This window comes from Oncorhynchus mykiss, chromosome 10 (assembly GCF_013265735.2).
Source record: "Oncorhynchus mykiss isolate Arlee chromosome 10, USDA_OmykA_1.1, whole genome shotgun sequence".
Lineage (NCBI taxonomy): Eukaryota > Metazoa > Chordata > Actinopteri > Salmoniformes > Salmonidae > Oncorhynchus > Oncorhynchus mykiss.
This window is the reverse complement of record NC_048574.1, coordinates 37,445,746-37,467,610: the sequence shown is the minus strand read 5'-3', so window position 1 is coordinate 37,467,610 and position 21,865 is coordinate 37,445,746. Positions and strand designations below refer to the sequence as shown.

Below are 21,865 nucleotides of genomic sequence, written 5' to 3'. Positions count from 1 at the left end.
CCACGTGCCATTTACAGCTGGATACACTGTAAGAGAAGGAGCTTAAACGAAGGCAGGAGAGGAGAGCTACCCACCTCGCCTGGAATTCCACTCTTCAATGCTCTTTTAACATTACACTACTGCCCAGAGAGAAGAGGGTGGTTGGTTGGTAGTGCTACCTATCTGGGCTGGGTGACTCACCATGGGTGGGTGTCCTGTCCCTCCGCCTGACCCCGGTGGAGCGACCCCTAGTCTCGTACTCCTGCCCCAGGGCCAGACAATCCTCCTCCACCAACGTGAAGTACTTGCCCCCATCGTGGTCCAGGTAGAAGCTGGGAGACTCCGAGCCCTTCATACCCATCTTCTCCATGCTGTACTTGCTGATGTCATCGCAGGACATTATGCCTATCTCGTCTCTGTGATTAACAGGTAGAGTATGGAGAAGATCAGGCAGGCGCAACCGGACTAAACAGTACAGTAAACAGTAGCTGTATGCATGGGTTTGGTAGGCTCACCTGTGTCCATAAAGGCCAGAGACTGGGGACAGGATGAAGACGTCATGGCCACTGTCCAGCGTAGAGGACATCCCCATGGTCCCCATACTGTTGGGCGGGGTGTTGGACTCACTGTTGGGACTAGTGGGGATGGGCTGTAGGGACAAGGGTGGACTCATGTAGACAGCAAGACTGAGCAGGATAGCAGGATGCAGAAGTATTAAACGATTTCCTAAATGCAATTATTTCTAATTCATAGCATTTTATGACATGATCCTATAGAATAGAGTTCTCCATGTTTGAGTTACTAGAGGATTAGGGTGCAATGTTGTGAGCTTGTGTGCGAGTCAGACAGTTCTCGTAGCCCTCTACACATGTACCCATTCACAGGTTGTAAATGGCATATTTGGGCACTGATAAACATCTAAATTGGAACACAGTGGATGTACAGTAACATGCTATTCATGACGTCAGAGCGTTGGCTTCGCGCTTCACAGTGCTGTGAGGGTTTTGACTGACAGTCATTATAAACTTGAGCACCTCGCAGCGGTGCAAAGCGACTTACCCCTCCTGCTAATTGGGCAACTTTTGCAAATGTTTTTGTTGTCTGAGTGAGGGAAATGCTGTAAATTAAGGTGACTCTACGTATTTTGAAAGATGAGACGTTGGGGATTATAATAAATACCGCTTTGATGTCATACAAGCCAGCCAAACACCTGTCAGTCCAAATGTGTACTTCACATTTCCATAATATAAAACTCATGTCATATACAATGTCAATGTTTATGATCATCATGTTTGATGTACAGTTACCATATGACATGGCGTCATACCCTGACCAGAATGAGCCTGTTGGTCTATTGTGTCGTCTCACGCACCTGAATGCACTCATGACTCCTTAACTACGCGGACACAAATTACCATCTGTTTCTCTGAATTGTATTGTGAAAACCTAACACCGTAATATCATATTTTATAATTTAGCTAGTCATGTTGGCAATAGAACAAGCTTTCAAATGATGCCTACCTGACCTACATTGCGATTTATAATGGAATGTTTTTGGATTAGGTAAACAACAGTAATTGTGTGATATCAGGGATGCAGGGCTGTGTTCCAACCCAAAAAAACTACAAGTGTGCTTGCTCTAGTTCCTCAGTGGCACAGCTAGGAGAGATCAAAAAGCATCTTATAGGTGAAGACTCTTCTTTGAATTTTTTTGTTTTATGTTGCACCTACCCCACATTTTCCAGGAATATTCTTATCATGTTACTCAATGCATCCAGAGTATTTTCAGATTTCTTTATCAACAAATGTGGTGAAAAGTTCAGTAAATGAGAGGTTTTTGGCAACTAATAGAGGGGATAACAACAGGACCCCTAACAACAAGGGATTCTGGGATCACGACTATATACAGTTGTCGGATGTTTAAGTTTACATACACCTCAGCCAAATACATTTCAACTCAGTTTTTCACAATTCCTGACATTTAATCCTAGTAAAAAATCCCTGTATTAGGTCAGTTAGGATCATCACTTTATTTTAAGAATGTGAAATGTCAGAATAATAGTAGAGAGAATTATCTATTTCAGCATTTATTTATTTCATCGCATTCCCAGCAGATCAGAAGTTTACGTACACTCAATTAGTATTTGGTAGCATTGCCTTTAAATTGTTTAACTTGGGTCAAACGTTTTGGGTTGCCTTCCACACGCTTCCCACAATAAGTTGGCTGAATTTTGGCCCATTCCTCCTGACAGAGCTGGTGTAACTGAGTCAGGTTTGTATGCCTCCTTGCTCCCACACACTTTTTCAGTTCTGCCCACAAATGTTCTATAGGATTGAGGTCAGGGCTTTTTGATGGCCGCTCCAATACCTTGACTTTGTTGTCCTTAAGCCATTTTGCCACAACTTTGGAAGTATGCTTGGGGTCATTGTCCATTTGGAAGACCCATTTGCGACTAAGCTTTAACTTCCTGACTGATATATCCACATAATTTTCCTGCCTCATTATGCCATCTATTTTGTGAAGTGCACCAGTCCCTCCTGCAGCAAAGCACCACCACAACATGATGCTGCCACCCCCGTGCTTCACGGTTGGAATGGTGCTTTTCGGCTTGCAAGCCTCCCCCTTTTTCCTCCAAACATAATGACGGTCATTATGGCCAAACAGTTATATTTTTGTTTCATCAGACCAGAGGACATTTCTTCAAGATGTGTCAAGTGTGGTGAGGATGAGCCATCTCTTGCCAGGAGATACACTAGGAAATCTAACCTACTATGATGACTCAACCCCGTGCCCAATAACATCTGACTGGTAAAGGTCCTGTGAAAATCACATTACAACGCAAAGCAAAAAACTAAATGTTCATATATTTTCCTTTTACTCTTTCGAGTCCACTTCTACGATAAATGATCATTGCTCTGTAATTTTCCTTGAACTCCTATCAAAGAAATCAGAGCCATATTCCTTCCTGATAAGTTTGTATGACCATGGAGGCTTCGGAACATCTAGAGCTCACTCCTTCTCTTGGACTTGTGTAATTAATAATAAATATCACTCAAAATAGAAATTCATTTTATGTACTTCTTCATTATTAATACATCACTACAAGAACAGTTAAAATGATGGTGTAATTTTTTTTATTTTTATTTCACCTTTATTTAACCAGGTAGGCTAGTTGAGAACAAGTTCTCATTTGCAACTGCGACCTGGCCAAGATAAGGCATAGCAGTGTGAACAGACAACACAGAGTTACACATGGAGTAAACAATTAACAAGTCAATAACACAGTAGAAAAAAAGGGGAGTCTATATATACATTGTGTGCAAAAGGCATGAGGTAGGCAAATAATTACAATTATGCAGATTAACACTGGAGTGATAAATGATCAGATGGTTATGTACAGGTAGAGATATTGGTGTGCAAAAGAGCAGAAAAATAAAAATAAATAAAAACAGTATGGGGATGAGGTAGGTGAAAATGGGTGGGCTATTTACCAATAGACTATGTACAGCTGCAGCGATCGGTTAGCTGCTCAGATAGCAGATGTTTGAAGTTGGTGAGGGAGATAAAAGTCTCCAACTTCAGCGATTTTTGCAATTCGTTCCAGTCACAGGCAGCAGAGAACTGGAACGAAAGGCGGCCAAATGAGGTGTTGGCTTTAGGGATGATCAGTGAGATACACCTGCTGGAGCGCGTGCTACGGATGGGTGTTGCCATCGTAACCAGTGAACTGAGATAAGGCGGAGCTTTACCTAGCATGGACTTGTAGATGACCTGGAGCCAGTGGGTCTGGCGACGAATATGTAGCGAGGGCCAGCCGACTAGAGCATACAAGTCGCAGTGGTGGGTGGTATAAGGTGCTTTAGTGACAAAACGGATGGCACTGTGATAAACTGCATCCAGTTTGCTGAGTAGAGTGTTGGAAGCAATTTTGTAGATGACGTCGCCGAAGTCGAGGATCGGTAGGATAGTCAGTTTTACTAGGGTAAGTTTGGCGGCGTGAGTGAAGGAGGCTTTGTTGCGGAATAGAAAGCCGACTCTTGATTTGATTTTCGATTGGAGATGTTTGATATGGGTCTGGAAGGAGAGTTTAGAGTCTAGCCAGACACCTAGGTACTTATAGATGTCCACATATTCAAGGTCGGAACCATCCAGGGTGGTGATGCTGGTCAGGCGTGCGGGTGCAGGCAGCGAACGGTTGAAAAGCATGCATTTGGTTTTACTAGCGTTTAAGAGCAGTTGGAGGCCACGGAAGGAGTGCTGTATGGCATTGAAGCTCGTTTGGAGGCTAGATAGCACAGTGTCCAAGGACGGGCCGGAAGTATATAGAATGGTGTCGTCTGCGTAGAGGTGGATCAGGGAATCGCCCGCAGCATGAGAAACATCATTGATATATACAGAGAAAAGAGTCGGCCCGAGAATTGAACCCTGTGGCACCCCCATAGAGACTGCCAGAGGACCGGACAGCATGCCCTCCGATTTGACACACTGAACTCTGTCTGCAAAGTAATTGGTGAACCAGGCAAGGCAGTCATCCGAAAAACCGAGGCTACTGAGTCTGCCGATAAGAATACGGTGATTGACAGAGTCGAAAGCCTTGGCAAGGTCTATGAAGACGGCTGCACAGTACTGTCTTTTATCGATGGCGGTTATGATATCGTTTAGTACCTTGAGCGTGGCTGAGGTACACCCGTGACCGGCTCGGAAACCAGATTGCACAGCGGAGAAGGTACGGTGGGATTCAAGATGGTCAGTGACCTGTTTGTTGACTTGGCTTTCGAAGACCTTAGATAGGCAGGGCAGGATGGATATAGGTCTGTAACAGTTTGGGTCCAGGGTGTCGCCCCCTTTGAAGAGGGGGATGACTGCGGCAGCTTTCCAATCCTTGGGGATCTCAGACGATATGAAAGAGAGGTTGAACAGGCTGGTAATAGGGGTTGCGACAATGGCGGCGGATAGTTTCAGGAATAGAGGGTCCAGATTGTCCAGCCCAACTGATTTGTACGGGTCCAGGTTTTGCAGCTCTTTCAGGACATCTGCTATCTGGATTTGGGTAAAGGAGAACCTGGAGAGGCTTGGGCGAGTAGCTGCGGGGGGGGGGGAGCTGTTGTCCGAGGTTGGAGTAGCCAGGCGGAAGGCATGGCCAGCCGTTGAGAAATGCTTGTTGAAGTTTTCGATAATCATGGATTTATCGGTGGTGACCATGTTACCTAGTCTCAGTGCAGTGGGCAGCTGGGAGGAGGTGCTCTTGTTCTCCATGGACTTCACAGTGTCCCAGAACTTTTTGGAGTTGGAGCTACAGGATGCAAACTTCTGCCTGAAGAAGTTGGCTTTAGCTTTCCTGACTGACTGTGTGTATTGGTTCCTGACTTCCCTGAACAGTTGCATATCGCGGGGACTATTCGATGTTAGCGCAGTCCGCCACAGGATGTTTTTGTGCTGGTCGAGGGCAGTCAGGTCTGGAGTGAACCAGGGGCTATATCTGTTCTTAGTTCTGCATTTTTTGAACGGAGCATGCTTATCTAAAATGGTGAGGAAGTTACTTTTAAAGAAAGACCAGGCATCCTCAACTGACGGGATGAGGTCAATGTCCTTCCAGGATACCCGGGCCAGGTCGATTAGAAAGGCCTGCTCACAGAAGTGTTTTAGGGAGCGTTTGACAGTGATGAGGGGTGGTCGTTTGACTGCGGCTCCGTAGCGGATACAGGCAATGAGGCAGTGATCGCTGAGATCCTGGTAAATGTGTTGGCTCAGTGCTGTCAAAAGAAAATACCCCAACTGTTAGATTTTTTATGTCTCTCAGACCAAAACAGGGAAAAAAATGTTTAAAAAAAATATGAAGCAGTGGGTTATGAATAGGTTAGGAAACAAAACAAGATCTTCTGGTCTTCTGTAGCTCAGTTGGTAAAGCATGGCGCCAGGATAGTGGGTTTGATTCCCAGGACCTGCCATATGTAAAATGTATGCACGCATTATTGTAAGTCGCCTTGGATAAAAGCGTCGGCTAAATGGCATTTACAGTGCAGTATTCAGACCTGTTACAGCCTGTTACAGCCTCATTCCAAAATTGATTTTGATTCATTTTTTCCTTCATCAATCTACACAAAATACCACATAATGACAAAGTGAAAACAGGTTTAGATTTTTTTGCAAATATATAAAAAATTAAAAACAGAAACACCTTATTTACATAACTATTCAGACCCTTTGCTATGAGACTTGAAAATTGAGCTCAGATGCATCCTGTTTCCATTGATCATCCTTGTGGTGTCTACAACTTGATTGGAGTCCACGTGTGGTAAATTCAATTGATTGGATATGATTTGGAAAGGCTCACACCTGTCTATAAAAGGTCCCACAGGTGACAGTGCATGTCAGAGCAAAAACCAAGCCATGAGGTTGAATGAATTGTCCATAGAGCTCCGAAGAACAGGATTGTATCAAGGACCAGATCTGCGGAAGAGTCTAAAAAATGTCTGCAGCATTTTAGGTCCCAAAGAACACAGTGGCCTCCATCATTCTTAAATGGAAAAAGTTTGGAGTCTTCCTAGAGCTGGCCACCCGGCCAAACTGAACAATTACAGGAGAAGGGCCTTGGTCAAGGAGGTGACCAATAACCTGATGTTATTGGTTCCTCTATGGAGATGGGAGTTCCTCTGTGGAGATGGGAGAACCTTCCAGAAGGACAACCATCTCTGCAGCATACCACCAATCAGGCTTTTATGGTAGATTTGCCAGACGGAAGCCACTCCTCAGTAAAAGGCACATGACAGCCCGCTTGGAGTTTGCCAAAAGGCACCTAAAGGACTCAGACCATGAGAAACAAGATTCCCTATGCCAAGTGTCACGTCTGGAGGAAACCTGGGACGATCCCTGCGGTGAAGCATGGTGGTGGCAGTGTCATGCTGTGGGGATGTTTTTCAGTGGCAGGGAATGGGAGTGACAAAATACAGAGAGATCCTTGAAGGCTCAAGGCTGAGTAAAGGGTCTGAATACTTATGTAAATATGTTATTTCAAATTTGTATTTTTAATGTGCAAAATGTTATATTATGGGGCATTGTGTGTAGATTGATGATAATTTTAGAATAAGGCTGTAATGTAAGAAAATGTGGAAAAGGTCAAGGAGTATGAATACTTTCCAACTGCACTGTATTATTATAAAAAGACAACCCTGCACAAAATAATTATTACAGCTGGAAGTGCTCCCGCTATGAGCAACCACATTAACCTCGGCATTAACCTCTGTCCTTGGTTCTGTCTGTGTCCTATAAGTCTGTCCAGGGCAGCTGACTGAGAGTACTACTCTATGACACTGGATGAACAGATGGCTAGGTTCACTCTTCATTGACTCTTATCCACAATTGGAAACACTGAGTGCTTGATGGTGGTTCACTGAAGATTCATTTCAAATTCATCTCACCTTGTCTTTGTCCTCTACTACCTGGATTTTCCATAGGCTCCTCTGTCATCATCTATTTGGTAAAGAGTTGATTTAATAATAGAACAGGCTACCTTTCTCCAAGTCGTGTTGAGCTCCGGTGGTCTGACTCTTTTTGACTGACAAGTCCATCATAAACAGTCCTGGGAGACAAAGTCACTCTAACAGTGTTCATACCATATGTCAACGGCTCCTACAGTCATCCGGCATGCTGTCATTTAACTCTGAGGTGCTTCATTAACCAAACACTGGGTGAATTCTACTGTTCGTGACTGATTGGTAACCATTGTGTGTATTTGTTTGTTTAACCTGTAAGACTGCCAACAATAACCTCCCAGGAAGGCAATCCAATACTCTATTTTTTTTATATTTTAGTCAGCCACAATAACGAAGCATAGCTCAAGCAGAACCCTGTTCCTTTCAGACTGAAATACCATGCCAAATAATGCCAAATAATCCATACATCATTATTTCTGACATGACTGCAGTGCATATGCACAACCTCATCACAGTTCCATACAGGAGCAACCATTCTGGCTTCACATATTGAGATATGATAATGATGTGCTGATTATCTGAACACATTAACTGATTTCACTGCAGATGCCAAAGACATGTAACCACAGAAACGGTCCTGGGCATCATCAAGGCAACCCATGCGGCATGAAAATGAGTAAGCCTAGTGCAGACCTAAAAATAGCTCTCACGCAGTACAGGGCTCCCGAAGAAAAACCATCCAGGCAGTTATGAAGTAAACCCCCAACCCCCTCTACCGTCATCCTCCCCAGCTAGCGTTCTGTCTTTGTTCCTCCTCCTCAGGCAGCCCCTGTTTCCCCCAGCCAGTCCCCATACTGTACTGTCTGTACTACAACCACACTGAGCAGCACAATGGATTCACTATCTCTTTCACTGACGCGCCACCAATAATGTATATAAACCCTGGATTGCTGATGCTTTGTATTGGCTGATGAGAGACTTTGAAGCCACCGGTCTGCCATATTGGCTTTAAACAGAAGAAGCAGTCCTACATAGGAATGAATGGAATTCTACAGTATTTCAATTAAATGTTTAAAGTACAAAATTACATGTACCAAAATTGAGGCGTGGGGTTTTCAAAATACCACCCCCCTGTCAGTCATGTAGTGTATATATAAATCATTACACTCCACACAATCCAATAGAACTCAATTAAAGAGTGACCAGGTATGAGTTCTAAGTTAAGTGCTTACTCACAGACAATTGCCCTTTAATTCATCATGTATCATAATCTAATTTATTAACATTGCGGCACTCATAAGGAGCTTCTAGGCCAGTTGGTCATTATCAATAATGAGCGCTTTGTTCCTTATCGCTAAAATTAAACAGCAACCAGATGAATTGGTGAAATAATTGCTATTCATATCTACCAGAAGGAATCCTAAACAGATATTCAAACATCATAATACAATTACCTGGAGTGCAAGGGGTTTCCATCGTACATTCTTGAGCAGGGCAGGGGCAGACGTAAGAGTGTTCTGAGGTCTCTTCTTCAGGGTGAGGATGACTCCATTGGGGTCTTCTCTGAGGGCATTCACCAGGTTCTTCAGCTGCCAGCCCACCTGCACAGGTACGCCACATAGGAGAGAGACAATTCAACACTCTCAGTGAGGCTGAAGAAATACTCAACCAATCATGACAATAGAGCTAGTAAATTACAGTAGCTAGTGTACAACTATGCCTAGGAGGAGCACCGGAGATAATGATGGTGAAAACAACTACAAAACCATTCCAATACACTACAGCCCATTCCCACATGTTACAGTGCTTGGATAAGAATGGCGTTTTGCACAAAAACAGTTAACTAAACAGCATGTGCTGGAAAGTGTTGCATACAATGTAGGCAAAATATTGTTCCATTTATTTATTTTCTTGACTGAACATAACCATTTTCAAAATTCTGTCCCATCTTTGTACAATGTTAAACAACGTTTAACAGAAGTTAAACAAACTGATAGTGCTGCACCTCATGCCGACCTATAATGCATCGCAAAGCATCAGCGCCAAGCCCTACTGGGCTCTGACCCGCAACAGACAGTGTGCAGCTGTGCTACAGTGAGCTTGGATCTACTGATGGCGGTGTGCTCCCAGGCAGGCTCCAGTAGAGGCAGGGGAGCAGAGAAAGCAGGTCACGTCCCCCTCCCTCCCTTCCTCTCCCTTCCTCCCTCTCTACGCCACGCTGAGCACCTCTCTCTACCTCTGCGCTCTGTAGAGTGCCAATGTTAATAATGCAACTTATCTGTAAACAGGTTACATTATTCAACTCAGGGACTGGCATGGCGACATAGTCAAACTATAAAAACACACACACACACACACATTACTGTTTGGCTGAGACACTGTCTCTGTGTTCACAACAGCTATGCCGACTGGCAATGGCCCATTTCACTCCCACAAAGACGACAAACATCGCCTGTCTTAAAAAGACACAGACAGACACAATTACTGTACATACAGTACAATACACACACATACTCTATATACAGTACCAGTCAAAAGATTGGACACACCTATTCATTAATTTTTTTTCTTCTGCATTGTAGAATAATGGTGAAGACATTAAAACTATGAAATAACACATATGGAATCATGTAGTAACCAAAAAAGTGTTAAACAAATCAAAATAGATTTTAGATTTTAGATTCTTCAAAGTAGCCACCCTTTGCCTTGATGACAGCTTTGCACACTCTTGGAATTCTCTCAACCAGCTTCATGAGGTAGTCAATTGGAATGCATTTAAATAAACAGATGTGCCTTGTTAAAAGTTAATTGTGGAATTTCTTTCCTTCTTAAAGCGTTTGAGCCAATCAGTTGTGTTGTGACAAGGTATACAGAAGACTTCCCTGTTTGGTAAAAGTCCATATTAAAGCAAGAACAGCTCAAATAAGCAAAGGGGAAACGACAGTCCATCATTACTTTAAGACATGAAGGTCAGTCAATCTGGAACGTTTCAAGAACTTTGAAAGTTGCTTCAGGTGCAGTCGCAAAAACCATCAAGCACTATGATGAAGCTGGCTCTCATGAGGACCGCCACAGGAAAGGAAGACCCAGAGTTACCTCTGCTGAAGAGGATAAGTTAATTCGAGTTAAAAGCCTCAGAAATTGCAGCCCAAATAAATGCTTCACAGAGTTCAAGTAACAGACATCTCATCATCAGCTGTTCAGAGGAGACTTCGTGAATCAGGCCTTCATGGTCAAATTGCTGCAAAGAAACCACTACTAAAGGACACCAATAAGAAGAAGAGACTTGCTTGGGTCAAGAAACACGAGCAATGGACATTACACCAGTGGAAATCTGTGCTTTGGTCTAATGAGTCCAAATTTGAGATTTGTGGTTCCAACCGCCGTGTCTTTGTGAGTAGTTCCCACCGTGAAGCATGGGGGAGGTGATGTGACACTACTGGTGACACTGTCAGTGATTTATTTAGAATGCAAGCACACTTAACCAGCATGGCTAGCACAGCATTCTGAGCTATACGCCATCCCATCTGGTTTGCACTTAGTGGGACTATCATTTGTTTTTCAACAGGACAATGACCCAACACACCTCCAGGCTGTGTAAGGGCTATTTCACCAAGGAGAGTGATGGAGTGCTGCATCAAATGACCTGGCCTCCACAATCACCCAACCTCAACCAAATTGACATGGTTTGGGATGAGTTGGACCGCAGTTATTTTATTTATTTTTTATTTAAAAATATATATATTTAACCTTTATTTAACCAGGTAGGCCATTTGAGGACAAGTTCTCATTTACAACTGCGACCTGGCCAAAATAAAGCAAAGCAGTGGTACACAAACAACAACAGAGTTACACACATGGAATAAACAAGCATAAAGTCAATAACACAATAGAAAAGTCTATATACAGTGTGTGCAAATGAGGTAAGATAAGGAAGGTAAGGCAATAAATAGGCCATAGTGGCAAAATAATTACAATTTAGCAATTAAACACTGGAGTGATAGATGTACAGAAGATTCATGTGCAAGTAGAGATACTGGGGTGCAAAGGAGCACAAAAAAAACAGTATTGGGATGAGGTAGTTGGATGGGTTATTTACAGATGGGATATAAACAGGAGCAGTGATCTGTGAGCTGCTCTGACAGCTGGTGCTTAAAGTTAGAGAGGGAGATATGAGTCTTCAGCTTCAGTGATTTTTGCAATTCGTTCCAGTCATTGGCAGCAGAAAACTGGAGGAAAGTCTGCCAAAGTTGGAATTGGCTTTGGGGGTGACCAGTGAAATATACTTGCTGGAGTGCCTGCTACGGGTGGGTGCTGCTATGGTGACCAGTGAGCTGAGATAAGGTGGGGCTTTACCAAGCAAAGACATGTAGATGACCTGGAGCCAGTGGGTTTGGCGACGAATATGAAGCGAGGGTCAGCCAACGAGAGCATACAGGTCGCAGTGGTGGGTAGTATATGGGGCTTTGGTGACAAAACGGATGGCACTGTGATAGACTGCAACCAATTTGCTGAGTAGTGTTTTGGGGGCTATTTTGTAAATGACATCGCCAAAGTCAAGGATCGGTAGGATAGTCACTTTACGAGGGTATGTTTGGCAGCATGGGTGAAGGATGCTTTGTTGCGAAATAGGAAGCTGATTCTAGATAAAATTTTGGATTGGAGATGCTTAATGTGAGTCTGGAAGGAGGGTTTACAATCTAACCAGACACCTAGGTATTTGTAGTTGTCCACATATTCTAAGTCAGAACCATCCAGAGTAGTGATGCTGGACAGGCGGGCAGGTGCGGGCAGAGATCAGTTGAAGAGCATGCATTTAGTTTTACTTGCATTTAAGGGCAGTTGGACGCCACGGAAGGAGAGTTGTATGGCATTGAAGCTCATCTGGAGGTTAGTTAACACAGTGTCCAAAGAAGGGCCAGAAGTATACACAATGGTGTCGTCTGTGTAGAGGTGGATCAGATAATCACCAGCAGCAAGAGCGACATCATTGATGTATACAGAGAAAAGAGTCAGCCCGAGAATTGAACCCTGTGGCACCACTATAGAGACTGCCAGAGGTCCGGACAACAGGCCCTCCGATTTGACACACTGAACTCTGTCTGAGAAGTAGTTGGTGAACAAGGCGAGGCAGTCATTTGAGAAACAAAGGCTGTTGAGTCTGCCGATAAGAATGTGGTGATTGACAGAGTCGAAAGCCTTGGCCAGTTCGATGAATACAGCTGCACAGTATTGTCTCTTATCAATGGCGGTTATGATATCGTTTAGGACCTTGAGCGTGGCTGAGGTGCACCCATGACCAGCTTGGAAACCAGATTGCATAGCGGAGAAGGTACGGTGGGATTCGAAATGGTCGGTGATCTGTTTGTTAACTTGGCTTTCGAAGACCTTAGAAAGGCAGGGTAGGATAGATATAGGTCTGTAACAGTTTGGGTCTTGAGTGTCTCCCCCTTTGAATAGGGGAATGACCGTGGCAGCTTTCCAATCCTTGGGGATCTCAGACGATACGAAAGAGGTTGAACAGGCTAGTAATAGGGGTTGTAACAATTGCAATTTTAGAAAGAGAGGGTCCAGACTGTCTAGCCCGGCTGATTTGTAGGGGTCCAGATTTTGCAGCTCTTTCAGAACATTGGCTATCTGAATTTGGGTGAAGGAGAAATGGGGAGGCTTGGGCAAGTTGCTGAGGGGGGTGCAGGGCTGTTGACCGGGGTAGGGGTAGTCAGGTGGAAAGCAAGTTTGTGCTACAGGATGCAAATTTCTGTTTGAAAAAGCTAGCGTTTGCTTTCCTAACTGCCTGTGTATATTGGTTCCTAACTTCCCTGAAAAGTTGCATATCGCGGGGGCTATTCGATCCTAATGCAGAACACCACAGGATGTTTTTGTGCTGGTCAAGAGCAGTCAGGTCTGGAGTGAACCAAGGTTGAAATCTGTTCCTGGTTCTACATTTTTTGAATGGGGCATACATATTTAAGATGGTGAGGAAAGCACTTTTAAAAGAATAACCAGACATCCTCTACTGACAGGATGAGGTCAATATCCTTCCAGGATACCCGGGCCAGGTCAATTAGAAAGGCAAGAGGAAGAGTCAGTTGTAGCCCCTTCGGGCAGTTATGTCGGCAGACCAGTCGTGATGAATCAGCAGAGCTCACTGTAGTAAAAGGATGAAGGCCAATTGACAAAATATGTATTGTAGCCCAAGAAAATTGGCTGTTGGGCCACTTCAGCTAACAGTCCGATATGCTCAAGACAGCGGTTAGCAGGCTAGCAGATGGGCATTCAGGGGACGTCGGGATGGACGAGCCTGTTGAAAACCCCCTCGGGTGCATTACGTTGGTAGACCAGTCGTGAAGAATCGTCGGGGTTCCGTATCGGCAGCAAAAGGGGTCCAGGCCAATTGGCAAAATAGGTATTGTAGCGCAAGGAGTGGCTGATGGACCTCTTCAGCATACCAGGAGATGGGCCTAGCAGAGGCTAGCTCCAGGCTAATTGTTACCTACTTCGGGACAGATACGTTAGCCAGGAGTAGCCACTTGGATAGCAGCTCGAAAGCTGCAATGATCTAGGTGAAAAGGTTCAGAGCTTGCGGTAGGAATCCGGAGATGTGGGGAAAAGAGTCCGGTATGCTCTGGGATGAATCGCGCTGTGCAGACTTGCAGGATATGTCCGGGCTAAAGGTTAGCTGATGACCGCTAGCAGTGGCTAGTTAACTAGTAGCTAGTTAGATGGCTGGCTTCTGTTGGGGCTTCCGGTTCTAAAGTAAAGAAAATAGCAGATCCATACCACATTGGGAGAGGCAGGAGAGAATGTTGGAGTTGAGGTTAAAAAATATATACTAAATATATGCAAAGAAAAAAGATATGTACACGGGACACGACAAGATGAAGATCAGACGAAGACAAAGAGGCATGACTTCTACGCCATCTTGGAATGTTGTAACATTTACAAATGTTGTAAAAGCAGCCAACAAGTGCTCAGCATACGTTAGAACTCCTTCAAGACAGTTGGAAAAGCATTTCAGGTGAAGCTGGTTGAGAGAATGTCAAGCGTGTGCAAAGCTGTCAACATGGCAAAGAGTGGCAACTTTGAAGAATCTCAAAGTTTACATGATTCCATATGTGTTATTTCATAGTTTTGAGGTCTTCACTATTATTCTATAATGTAAAAAAAATGTACAAATAAAGATAAACCCTTGAATAAGCACAGTTGAAGTCGGAAGTTTACATACACCTTAGCCAAAATACATTTAATCTCAGTTTTTCACAATTCCTGACATTTAATCTAAGTAAAAATGTCCTGTTTAAGGTCAGTTAGGATCACCACTTCATTAAAGAATGTGGCATGCCAAAATAATAGTTGAGAGAATGATCTATTTCAGCTTTTGTGTCTTTCATCACATTCCCAGTGGGTCAGAAGTTTACATACACTCAATTAGTATTTGGTAGCATTGCCTTTAAATTGTTTAACTTGGTTCAATGGTTTCGGGTAGCCTTCCACACGCTTCCCACAATAAGTTGGCTGAATTTTGGCCCATTCCTCCTGACAGAGCTGGTGTAACTGAGTCATGTTTGTAGGCCTCCTTGCTCGCACATGCTTTTTCAGTTCTGCCCACAAGTGTTCTATAGGATTGAGGTCAGGGCTTTGTGATGGCCGCTCCAATACCTTAACTTTGTTGTCCTTAAGCCATTTTGCCACAACTTTGGAAGTATGCTTGGGGTCATTGTCCATTTGGAAGACCCATTTGCATCCAAGCTTTAACTTCCTGACTGATGTCTTGAGCTGTTGTTTCAATATATCCCCATAATTTTCCTCCCTCATTATGCCATCTATTTTGTGAAGTGCACCAGTCCCTCCTGCAGCAAAGCACCTCCACAACATGATGCTGCCACCCCGTGCTTCATGGTTGTAAGGGTGTTCTTTGGCTTGCAAGCCTCCCCCTTTCTCCTCCAAACATAACAATGGTCATTATGGCCAAACAGTTCTATATTTGTTTCCACAGACCAGAGGAATTTTTTTTTTTTAAAAGTACGATCTTTTGTACCTGTTTCCTCCAGCATCTTCACAGGGTCCTTTGCTGTTGTTCTGTGATTGACTTGCACTTTTCGCACCAAAGTACATTCATCTCTAGGAGACAGAACACATCTCCTTCCTGAGCGGTGTAATAGCTGCGTGGTCCCATGGTGTTTCTACTTGTGTACTATTGTTTGTACAGATGAACGTGGTACTTTCAGGCGTTTGGAAATTGCTTCCAAGGATGAACCAGACTTGTGGAGGTCTGCAATTTTTCTTCTGAGGTCTTGGTTGATTTCTTTTGATTTTCCCATGATGTCAAGCAAAGAGGCACTGAGTTTGAAGGTAGGCCTTGAAATACATCCACAGGTACACCTATCAGAAGCTTCTAAATCCATGACATAATTTTCTGGAATTGTCCAAACTGTTTAAAGGCACAGTCAACTTAGTGTATGTAAACTTCTGACCCACTGGAATTGTGATACAGTGAACTATAAGTGAAATAATCTGTCTATAAACAATTGTTGGAAAAATTACTTGTGTCATGCACAAAGTAGATGTCCTAACCGACTTGCCAAAACTATAGTTTGTTAAAACTTCTTACGGCTGTGATCCCGCTATCGGGATCGATATGACAACAGCCAGTGAAAGTGCAGGGCGCCAAATTCAAAACAACCGAAATCCCATAATTAAAAGTCCTCAAACATACAAGTATTTCACACCGTTTTAAAGATGCTCTTCTTGTTAATCCCACCACAGTGTCCGATTTCAAATAGGCTTTACTGCGAAAGCACCACAAATTATTATGTTAGGTCAGAGCCAAGTCACAGGAAAAACACAGACATTTTTCCAGTGTCACGAACCGGCTCAAAGCCCGTAACAAAAGGGAGACAACGTGGAGATAAGGAGTAACAAAACATATATTTATTAAATAAAGTAAACTAAGTAAAATATACAATGATGTGTGTAATCAGTCATCAGTAGTGTGTGTTTTGCATGAATGTGATAATACAGGGTGTTGAAAGGTGCCAAAACAAACAACCAAAAAACACCAAGATTGAAGCTGGTTGAGAGAATGAGTGGGAGGGTCGTCACACCAGCCAAAGAGAGGAGTGACAAAAATCAGAAATAGAGATAGAATGAATCACTAACCTTTGATGATCTTCATCAGATGACACTCATAGGACTTCATGTTACACAATACATGTATGTTTTGTTCGATAAAGTTTATGTTTAAAAAATCTCAGTATACATTGGTGCGTTATATTCAGACATTCCAAAAACATCCAGTGATTTTGCAGAGAGCCACATCAATTTACAGAAACACTCGTCATAACTGTTGATGAAAATACAAGTGTCATACACGGAACTTTAGATACACTTCTCCTTAATGCAACCGCTGTGTCAGATTTCAAAAAAGCTTTACGGAAAAAGTAAACCATGCAATAATCTGAGTACAGCGCTCAGAGCCCAAACAAGCCAAAAAGATATCCGCCATATTGTGCAGTCAACAGAAGTCAGAAATAACATTATAAGTATTCACTTACCTTTGATGATCTTCATCAGAATGCACTCCCAGGAATCCCAGTTCCACAATAAATGTTTGTTTTTGTTTGAAAATGTCCATCATTTATGTCCAAATAGCTCCTTTTTTTTAGCACGTTTGGTCAACAAATCCAAACTCACGAAACGCGTTCACTAGGAGCAGACGAAAAGTAAAAAAAGTTCCGTTACAGTCCGTAGAAACATGTCAAACGATGTATAGAATCAATCTTTTGGATGTTTTTAACATAAATCTTCAATAATGTTCCAACCGGAGAATTCATTTGTCTGTAGAAATGCAATGGAACTCAAGCTAACTCTCACGTGAACGAGCATCACGAGCTCAAGGCATTCTGGCAGACTTCTGACTCATTCCCCTCTCATTCGCGCCCACTTCACAGTAGAAGCATCAAACAAGGTTCTAAAAACTGTTGACATCTAGTGGAAGCCTTAGGAAGTGCAACATGACCAATATCCCACTGTATCTTCAATAGGGAATGAGTTGAAAAACGATCAACCTCAGATTTCCCACTTCCTGGTTGGATTTTTTCTCTGTTTTTTGCCTGCCATATGAGTTCTGTTATACTCACAGACATCATTCAAACAGTTTTAGAAACTTCAGAGTGTTTTCTATCCAAATATACTAATAATGCATATATTATGCATATATTAGCAATTGGGACTGAGTAGCAGGCCGTTTACTCTGGGCACCTTATTCATTCAAGCTACTCAATACTGCCCCCAGCCAAAATAAATTTGTGGAGTGGTTGAAAAACGAGATTTAATGACTCCAACCTAAATGTATGTAAACTTCCACTTCAAATGTAGATGTCCAAACTTTTGACAGGTACTGTACATGCAGACGCATCTAGAAAAAAAAACACATTCACTGCCTGCAGTTGGCAGATCACAACCCAGCTAGCACATTTGGTTCCTTAGAAGTTGTGGGAACGTGTTTTTTGTTTCATATTGGTTGTGGTGAACGAAGCCATGTGTTTTTTTGACTGGTAATTCTGGACGTTTTTTAATGTTCTGAGAACAGAAGTGATCATTTCACCTGTTCCGAGAGCATTTATTTTTAGGTTGAAGTGAGGTTTTACGAAAGTTTTACTCTGGTTCCTTTTAAGTTTTCCAGGGTGGTTTTATTACCATTGTAGGTAATTTTGAGTTTTTTGTATTACTTCCTTAAAACTTTCACTGAAAGTTTCAATAATACTTTTAATAACACTGCTACCTTATTTTGGGTTTACTTTTTTGAACTCCAAGCACAGGTAGGACACATGGTAATGATTTTCCTTCAGCATTCCTTAATCATGCAAATACATTTCTTTTTTAATGTGACACGGCAAAAGTGAGATTAAAACAAAACCGATGCTTGCGCAACTATGGGGCAAAACTGACAGGTTTGGTTGAGATTGTTGGCAACATTTAAAACTATACTTAATCTCCAATGTTTATTGAAAACAAATATATTTGCACAATGTGCACTTATTGTCTATCAATTACATTGTTACAGTTATTGGTTAACTAGCTAGCGAATTTAAGCCATATAGACATGACATGAGTAAAAAAAACACACCAGAACACACTTAACAAGATAGAGGATAGAGATAGTTTTGTTTGACGCTGAGAACAGAAAGTATATGTTTTAAATAACATTCTTTGTTTTTTTTAACGTTCTTTGAACAATTTGAAAACATGGCTTTTAATAGAACCATGAGGAAACCTTTAGGAAACATTATGCTGAAGCACTGACATTCCCACAGAATAAATATTTGAGAACATTCCCAATGTCAAACCAGTTGGAGAATGTTTCGAGAACATTAACAAAATTGAAATGAAATGTAACCATGGTTGAACTTTTAGGAAACATGACTTTAAATAGAACCAGGAGGAAACCTTTTGAAAACATTTTGCTGAAGTACTGAAATTCCCACATAAGAACGTTTTTTCTTAACTCTCTCTTAACTAATTGAGAACATTCCCAAAGTCAAACCAGTTGGAGAACAAACCAAAATTGTTACTAAATGTAATCATCTTGTAACTTTTAGGAAATGTTCTGTTTAAAGTAACGAAACACCATAAAAAAAGTTTTTTCGTGAAGTTCCTTTAATGTTTGGAGAATGTTCCAAAGCCAAGCAACAATACTGCACCATGCCCAGAAAGTTGTGGGAAGGTTGTATGCAAAAATAACCATAGGACAACCATGTTCTTACCAAGCTCTAAGAAACACATGGTTCTCAGAAACGTATGCGCTAGCTGGGAGAAAGCATGTAATAAGCTAGCTAGCCTCTGGCCCTCAGGACACGTTCGCCAGTTGTAAGCTTCTATTGGATGTTTGCCAAGGCATGTGACCATTCAGTTAAAGGCACAGTCAACTTAGCATATGAAACTTCTGACCCAATGGAATTGTGATACAGTGAATTTTAAGTGAAATAATCTGTATTTAAACCATTGTTAGAAAAATGACATGCACAAAGTAGATGTCCTTACTGACTTGCCAAAACTATAGTTTGTTAATATTATGAAAGTTCATTGGCACAACCACTGTCTCATGTTTCTGGACACAGCATCATGTCATAAAATGTATAATCTATGTGATTGGCTGATCATACAGTAAAATAGTTATCTCTACACAGTAAAATAGGCTACCGCAACCACAACGTATTAGTGTATCTTTGTTAAGGTAGGAGGAAGTACTATGCCCTTTACCTTTTAAAAATATATCACAAATGTGCAGTTAGGCCTACTAGAAATGGTCCCCTACCGAGATAGGGCACTGCCCCTGCTCAGTATGACAACATCACAAGTGGCCTGATTAATGCATCCACCAACCCAAACAAATGACAGAAAATGCCACAGTCCTCCCAATCCATTGTTTATATTAGTTGTTAGTTTATTATCTCCTGCCAGCTGTTTTCATACTACATCTCCAATTCCACTAGAATCATATTTACTGGACTTTAAATAGCCTGGAGGGCCTCTGCAGTAACGACAAAGAGAAACATACACAGACCTCAATGCAAAGTGACACAAACAGTAGGTCGTGACCTCTAAAGCTGCCACTGTTTCATCAGTGGATGACGTAGCTACTGTGGCTTCTGTACATGTGTGCATAAGCCACAGTAGGATAAACAAACATTTACTTCTGGCAAAAATAGAAGGAATGCTGAATGCTGCAAAGCTTTGATTTTGATCAGATTGCTATGAGAAATCCTCATCAGCCAACGCCAATGGTGACAGCTAGTCTTAACGGGGTCTGACAAATAACGAAAAATACATTACAGACAAACTACTTTACAATTTACATACATTTAAAAACATTAGCATATAGGGTGTGTGTGTGTGTGTGTGCGTAGCTATCAGTTACATATACATGTCAGTACATACACACAACAAGAAGGTCACATGGGGGAGAGGGATTGTGCCGTGAGGTGTTGCTTTATTTGTTTTTTGAAACCAGGTTTGCTGTTCACTTATGCTATATGAGATGGAAAGGTGTTCCATGCAATCATGGCTCTGTATAATACTGTAAGTTTCCTTGAATTTGTTCTGGACACCAGGACTTGAAAATACCCCTTTTGGCGTGTCTGATGGGTAAGTGTGTGTGTCAGTGCTGTGTGTAAGATGACTATGCAAACAATTGGGAATTTCCAACACATTCATGTTTCTTATAAAAATAAGTGATGCAGTCAGTCTTTCCTCAACTCTTAGCCAAAGAGACTGGCATGTATAGTATTAATACAGTATTAGCCCTCTGATTACAATAAAGAACAAATTGTCCCACTCTGTTCTGGGCCGGCTGCAGCTTAACTATGTCCTTCTTTGCAGCACATGACCAAATGACTGGACAATAATCAAGATAAAACTAGAGCCTGCAGGACTTGCTTTGTGGAGTGTAGTGTCAAAAAAGCAGAGCATCTCTTTATTACGGACAGACCTCTCCCCATCTTTACAACCATTACATCAATATGTTTTGACCATGACAGTTTACAATCTAAGGCAACACCAAGTAATGTAGTCTCCTCAACTTGCTTAACAGATACACCATTCATTCCCAGATTCAGCTGAGTTATAGAACTTATAGAATTATTTGTACTAAATACAATCCTCTTAGTTTTAGATATGTTCAGGACCAGTTTATTGCTGGCCACCCATTCTAAAACTGATGGCAACTCTTTGTTTAGGGTTGCAGTGATTTCACTAGCTGTGGTTGCTGACGTGTACAGGGTTGAATCATCAGTTTCTGCCCATCATTTATTTTATTTTATTCTGTCACTCTTTATATCATCTTGGCTTCTTCTTCTTCTTTATGATGGGTTTAGTCACATCATTTCTCAATTTGCAGTAAGTCAGCCAGTCAGATGTGCAGCCAGACTTATTAGCAACTCCGTTTGCCCAATCTCTGTCAACCATACATTTTTCAATTCCTCATCAACCCATGGAGCCTTAACAGTTCTTAACTGGTGCATGGTTTTGGAAACTTGGCTTTCCTGAATATAGCCCCTATATTGTAATCACTGCATCCAATGGGTACAGATACAGCCTTAGAACAAAGTTCTACAATATTAGTAAAGATGTGATCAATACATCCAGAGGGTCTTGTTTCTGTCGTGTTTGTAAACACCCTGGTATGTTGATTAATAACCTGAACTAGATTACAGGCACTGTTTGCAGTGAGACGCTTCCTCTTGAGTGAACAACTTGATAAAAACCAGTGAATATTCAAGTCCCCAAGAAAGTAGACTTCTGTTTACATCACATACACTATCAGGCATTTCACACAGATTATTTAGATGCTGACTGTTAGCATTTGGTGGACTATAGCAGCACCCTAGAAAAAATAGGCTTTAGATGAGGCAGATGAACCTGCAACCACAACACTTCAATAACACTTGACATG

At 42.1% G+C, this 21,865-nt stretch overlaps 1 protein-coding gene across 2 annotated transcripts in view; it reads right to left on the bottom strand.

Moving 5' to 3' along the window:
• LOC110533820 (connector enhancer of kinase suppressor of ras 2) overlaps positions 1-21,865 on the bottom strand; it is a 59,636-nt gene that overhangs the window by 11,118 nt on the left and 26,653 nt on the right. For both annotated transcript variants that reach the window (XM_036990212.1, XM_021618352.2), the window contains exons 9-11: positions 8,868-9,014; positions 495-628; positions 181-395 (exon numbers count right to left, since the gene is read on the bottom strand). In XM_036990212.1, coding sequence (XP_036846107.1) covers positions 181-395; positions 495-628; positions 8,868-9,014 — 496 coding nt within the window. The remainder of the gene's footprint in view (positions 1-180; positions 396-494; positions 629-8,867; positions 9,015-21,865) is intronic.